This window comes from Gymnoscopelus microlampas (genome assembly GCF_963454915.1).
Source record: "Gymnoscopelus microlampas genome assembly, chromosome: 3".
In the NCBI taxonomy this organism is placed as follows: domain Eukaryota; kingdom Metazoa; phylum Chordata; class Actinopteri; order Myctophiformes; family Myctophidae; genus Gymnoscopelus; species Gymnoscopelus microlampas.
In genome coordinates, this window is record NC_139940.1 from 1,232,798 (window position 1) to 1,239,075 (window position 6,278).

Sequence of the window (6,278 nt, forward strand, 5' to 3'; positions counted from 1 at the left end):
AAGTACCCGCCCCGCCGGGGATAAATAAACCCAGCTGAATGTGAGGAGGGACAAATAACAGTACTTTTACTTTTACTACTCCACTACATCTCACAGACAAATATTGTAGATCAGGGGTCTTCAACGTTTTCAGGCCAAGGACCCCCTAGCTGAGAGAGCGATGGAGCAAGCAGGGACCCCCTCTAATTGTGTCTCAGATGAAACTTTTTTGTTTACTTGGTCTGCTCTTTTTTTCTTCAACACCTATACCTCTTTGCCAAAAAAGCAGATCTACAAGCTCTGCGAGGCATTGTGAGCTAGATCTGCTATTTTTGGCTAAAGTTCTCCTCAAAAAAGGGAAGGTAAAAAAAGAAAAAAATCCTATCACACAAAGATTTGGTGGACCCCCTTTAGTAACTCTGAGGACCCCCTAGGGGTCTCGGACCCCCTGTTGAACACCCCTGTTGTATAGGCTACTTCTTGCTCCAACCTTTTAGAGATTTTGATTATTATTAAAAACATACATGACCCACTTCACACAAACTTCACTTTGTGTGAGTGTCATTGTTCTGTCAAATATATTAAACCAACCAGTAAGAACATATTCTTATAGACTGTGTGTGAGTGTCATTATTAAAGTAAGAACATATTCTTATAGTCTGTGTGTGAGTGTCATTATTAAAGTAAGAACATATTCTTATAGACTGTGTGTGAGTGTTTTATTATTAAAGTAAGAACATGTTCTTATAGACTGAGTGTGAGTGTCATTATTAAAGTAAGAACATGTTCTTATAGACTGAGTGTGAGTGTCATTATTAAAGTAAGAACATATTCTTATAGACTGTGTGTGAGTGTTTTATTATTAAAGTAAGAACATGTTCTTATAGACTGAGTGTGAGTGTCATTATTAAAGTAAGAACATGTTCTTATAGACTGAGTGTGAGTGTCATTATTAAAGTAAGAACATGTTCTTATAGACTGAGTGTGAGTGTCATTATTAAAGTAAGAACATGTTCTTATAGACTGAGTGTGAGTGTCATTATTAAAGTAAGAACATATTCTTATAGACTGTGTGTGAGTGTCATTATTAAAGTAAGAACATATTCTTATAGACTGTGTGTGAGTGTCATTATTAAAGTAAGAACATATTCTTATAGACTGTGTGTGAGTGTCATTATTAAAGTAAGAACATATTCTTATAGACTGTGTGTGAGTGTTTTATTATTAAAGTAAGAACATGTTCTTATAGACTGTGTGTGAGTGTCATTTTTCTGTCACAAACTGTGACATAAATAAATCTAACAGCTGCTTTTGATTAATTTTTCACACCTGAATGCTGTGGAGGCAGCCTGACTGTGCGCGTGCGTGTTGGGCGTGCGCGAGTGTGTTTGAGTAACGGCTCCAATCAACTGTTGTTGATTCAAACATAAAACAATCAAGTGGGTGTGACATCGTTTGCGGCGTGTGTGTGTGTGTGTGTGTGTGTGTGTGTGTGTGTGTGTGTGTGTGTGTGTGTGTGTGTGTGTGTGTGTGTGTGTGTGTGTGTGTGTGTGTGTGTGTGTGTGTGTGTGTGTGTGTGTGTGTGTGTGTGTGTGTGTGTGTGTGTGAGAGAGAGAGAGAGAGAGAGAGAGAGAGAGAGCTAGAGAGAGAGAGAGAGTGAGAGAGAGAGAGAGAGAGAGAGAGAGAGAGAGAGAGAGAGAGAGAGGTGACGCGTGCACTCATGCATGCGAGGCGCATGTGTGTCTGTATGTGTTTCGTGTGGGTATTGTGTTGTAAATCCAGTAGCTTAGATTAAAGCCACAATACACACACACACACACACACACACACACACACACACACACGCACACACGCAGGCACGCGCGCGTGCACACACACACACACACACACACACACACACACACACACACACACACACACACACACACACACACACACACACACACACACACACACACACACACACACACACACAATGGTGAGAGGTCATTAATAGACTAAGAGGTCTTTTAATTGTCTTTATCAATGAGCTGGTTGCATAATGAATGAATGAATGGAGGAACATCAAAGGAAACCGTCCCTTAATGATGAGCATCTGTCAATCACAATACAAAAAACTACAATCAAAGAGTTCACTATAGAGTTTTAACAACTTAAAGGAATAGTTCACCCAAAACAATGACTTATTTCCTTTCAATCATTCACCTCATAAAACCTTGAATTCATGGAGATTCTGTTTGCATTCCTGAATAATCCACTATGTGATGACTGTGCTGTATGAGACCAACATTAAACTATATACAATAATAATAATAATAATAATAATAATATAAAACAACTCTCACAGTGTTAAATCACTGATGATCCATGAAGGTTCAAAAGACAATGATTTAAATATGGTTTTGCTCTTTCTTTGTGATTCATGGAAAATAAATCTCCATTAATTCAACGAGCTTTACTTTCTTAAAGCCCATTTTATGATGACATTTCATTGCTAATGGACCCTGGCATCAGCTGCATGGGTCTGTAACTCTGAGAGTGTACAAATGGAACCATTTGGTTCCATTTGTACACTCTCAGAGTTATTGGAGGTCCTTGAAATTAAAAAAGTTTTAGAACAGATCAGCTTTTTTTTTTTTTTACATGTTCGCCTAAATTAATGTTTCCCCAAAATGGTGAACACCAGACTTTATACCCCCCCCCCTTCAGTGTGAAATAAAATAAATGACTTTCTTTTCTTACATTAACAGCAAAAATAATAATAACCTATATTATTTTCCTCTGTCAGCATCTTTAATGACTCCATTCAGCCAGGTTATGGTCGCAGGATAATTCAGGTCACCGAGTGGCTCGATGCACCCATCCATCCATCCATCCATGTTGTTGCTCTGGTTGTTAAAATAAAATCTGGTGGTGATTTGACTGAATAAACCGTTTCTCACACACCCACACACACACACACACACACACACACACACACACACACACACACACACACACACACACACACACACACACACACACACACACACACACACACACACACACACACACACACACACACACACACACACACACACACACACACACACACACACACACACAACGACACTTCAGCCAATAGTGGGACCACTGGGGGCGGGGCGGGCACCATGGGGGGGAAGGGGGGGGGCTTCCTAATTCTGTGCTGGAGCCAGATTCACTCACTGATTCATTCAGGAGGAGAGAGAGAGAGGGGGTAGAGAGAGGTATAGTTCACAGTGCAGTGGTTCATCGTTCACTGACTGAGGCAGCAGCTCTCTAGCGCAGAGAGAGAGAGAGAGAGAGAGAGAGAGAGAGAGAGAGAGAGAGAGAGAGAGAGAGAGAGAGAGAGAGAGAGAGAGGTGTAAATCGGACCCACAGACACAGTAGAGGTTTCTATCTGAACGGAGCATCATCCTCTCCTCTACACTGATACTGTGATACTGGAGGAGAAATAAGGGGTTAAAGAAACAAACATCATCTTCATCAACCAGACAGACCGCGGACCCCCGCGGACCCCGGCGACTTGAACCATCAGCCATCAAGCAGGAGGCTTTGATGCTGAGGTTTAGTTTCTAACGGAGACTAAACTTCATCCACACGGAGGATAAACACGCTCATACCGCGGACCACCGCTCACACCGCGGACCACCGCTCACACCTCGGACCACCGCTCACACCGCGGACCACCGCGGACCACCGCTCACACCGCGGACCACCGCTCACACTGCGGACCACCAGGATAGAAGCGTTATCTCTGCGTGGAGGAGAAGCTGGTTCCTCCACAGAGCCATCAGTCAGTGTTCTATAACAGCCGGACACAGAGCCTCATCCAGCGGACCTCCACACTGTGGCACTACGGAGGAATCCTTCTATAACGGCTCTGACGGAGGATCTGAGGAGAACCAGGAGAACCAGGAGTAGAGAAGCTGGTTTTATCCTCTATAGGAGACATTCATTCATTTATTAATTTATTCCTCCAGAGAGCTGGTTGTTCCTTCTTTATAAAATAATATAAATAGAAGCTTTTCTGTGTGTCTGTGGAAGCTGGAGGGTTTGATCCTCTAGGAGACACTGCTTCATTGTACCGTTAGAGAAGGACCAGAGACCCAACGGCATCCAGTCCGCATCGGGGAGCGTTGAGCACTGATCACCGGACGGACCACCGTACGGACCACCGGACGGACCACCGTACGGACCACCGGACGGACCACTATGGAGACACACGCACCGCTGCTGCTGTGCGTCTTGGCGTATTGCCTCGTGATGGTGACAGGTAAGAAACAACATTAAACCTATCGTAGAGATGTGGAGATCTGGCTTTATTTATCTGGCTTTATTATTCTCGCCTTAATGTTCGGCGAACACTGGGCGAGAATAAAGCCAGATCTCCACATGTCTCAGACAGAGAGCACGGACCGTGTGAAGCTTGTTTGGGTTTGAGTTTATTTTTGGCTTATTTTCGCCGCAGATATATTTGGTGTAGAGGGAAACGGGAAGCTCTGTGCCAGGGGGTCCTGCTACAGAGCCCTGTGGGATTCCTTTTTAAATGAATGGGTTTAATTGTTTTTTTAATAAGAGTTATTATGCTGTTTGTGTGTTTGTGGATAAAGTGATGGAGAGACGCGATGCGTCAAGCAGCAGCATGCCAACCAATGCGCTGCTGCGCTGTGCTGGCTGGCTGTGGCACGCGCGCGCGCTCGCGCACGCACGCACTCTCTCTCTCACACACCACACACACACACGGGGGGGGGGGGACAAACGGGGGCTTTTTAAACGGGGGGCTAAAATGCTGCAGTGTGTTGAGGTTCCGTGTTGTTTTTGATGTCAGCCTGTGTGTGTGTGTGTGTGTGTGTGTGTGTGTGTGTGTGTGTGTGTGTGTGTGTGTGTGTGTGTGTGTGTGTGTGTGTGTGTGTGTGTGTGTGTGTGTGTGTGTGCGTGCGTGCGTGCGTGCGTGCGTGCGTGCGTGCGTGCGTGCGTGCGTGCGTGCGCATGCGTGTGTGTGTGTGGTGTGCGTGTGCGTGCGTGTGTGTGTGTAGAACTAAAAGTGGATTTTTAAAAAATGTTTTGATTATGATTATGTTGTTTTATTCTATAAACAATGTGTTAATTTAAATATGTGTAGTGTAGTGGCCGCGGGCTGACCCTTAGGGGTTAGGGTTAGGGTCAGCTGACCCAGGGTTATAGGGTCAGGGTTAGGGTCAGCCTAACACACACTGGTTGAATCTCATGCACTGCGCAAAGTACATGTACAGCCATGCTGCTGTCTCTGTAGGTTTCTTTCATTTCTCTGTGTCTGCGTCCCCACGCCGCTTTTATTTTGGAATCCTCTCAGCGGGTGTTAGTTTAATCAGAGCGTGACATTAGTGTGGGTTTGATCCTGTTTGATCGGGACGTTAAAAGCTTCATTTAGAATACTCACTCCTCACTAATCACACCCCAAGGCTGTCAGCCTGACACCAATACAACAGATCTACAAGCTCTACACACACATGTGTATTAACAGTGTGTATTCACAGTGTGTATTCACAGTGTGTGTTGTGTGTAACAGTGTGTGTTGTGTGTAACAGTGTGTATTCACAGTGTGTATTAACAGTGTGTATTCACAGTGTGTATTCACAGTGTGTGTTGTGTGTAACAGTGTGTGTTGTGTGTAACAGTGTGTATTCACAGTGTGTATTAACAGTGTGTATTGTGTGTAACAGTGTGTGTTGTGTGTAACAGTGTGTATTCACAGTGTGTATTAACAGTGTGTATTGTGTGTAACAGTGTGTGTTGTGTGTAACAGTGTGTGTTGTGTGTAACAGTGTGTGTTGGGGTCCAGAGGTAAAGTGTTAATTTTGACAGTAAATCCAGATTGAGTCTTTTGAATAATTAACACAGCGTTTAGTTTGAGTCATATTTTAGTCTTCTGACATAGTTTAGTCTTAGTCTAGTGTCTGTCGACTAAATATCAAAACCTTTTAGTCTTTTAGTCAACTAAATGAACACTGCTCTGTGTGTTGTGTGTGTGTGTGTGTGTGTGTGTGTGTGTGTGTGTGTGTGTGTGTGTGTGTGTGTGTGTGTGTGTGTGTTGTGTGTGTGTGTGTGTGTGTGTGTTCAGCAGGTGTCGGGTTGATGAAAAGATACTCCATACGGGGGTCCTTAAACAGCTCGCTTTCATCATAGGGGGGGTTTATACCTCTCTCTCTCTCTCTCTCTCTCTCTCTCTCTCTCTCTCTCTCTCTCTCTCTCTCTCTCTCTCTCTCTCTCTCCTCTCTCTCTCTCTCTCTCTCTCT

General features: G+C 44.0%; 1 protein-coding gene across 1 annotated transcript in view; it reads left to right on the forward strand.

The window, feature by feature from the left end:
- Window positions 1-4,175: 4,175 nt before the first annotated feature.
- Window positions 4,176-6,278, forward strand: part of kirrel3l (kirre like nephrin family adhesion molecule 3, like) — a gene marked incomplete at its 3' end in the record, with an annotated part of 48,366 nt that continues 46,263 nt past the window's right edge. Inside the window, 1 exon segment of the mRNA XM_084048641.1 lies at window positions 4,176-4,276. Coding sequence (XP_083904767.1) covers window positions 4,216-4,276 — 61 coding nt within the window. The 5' untranslated portion in view covers window positions 4,176-4,215.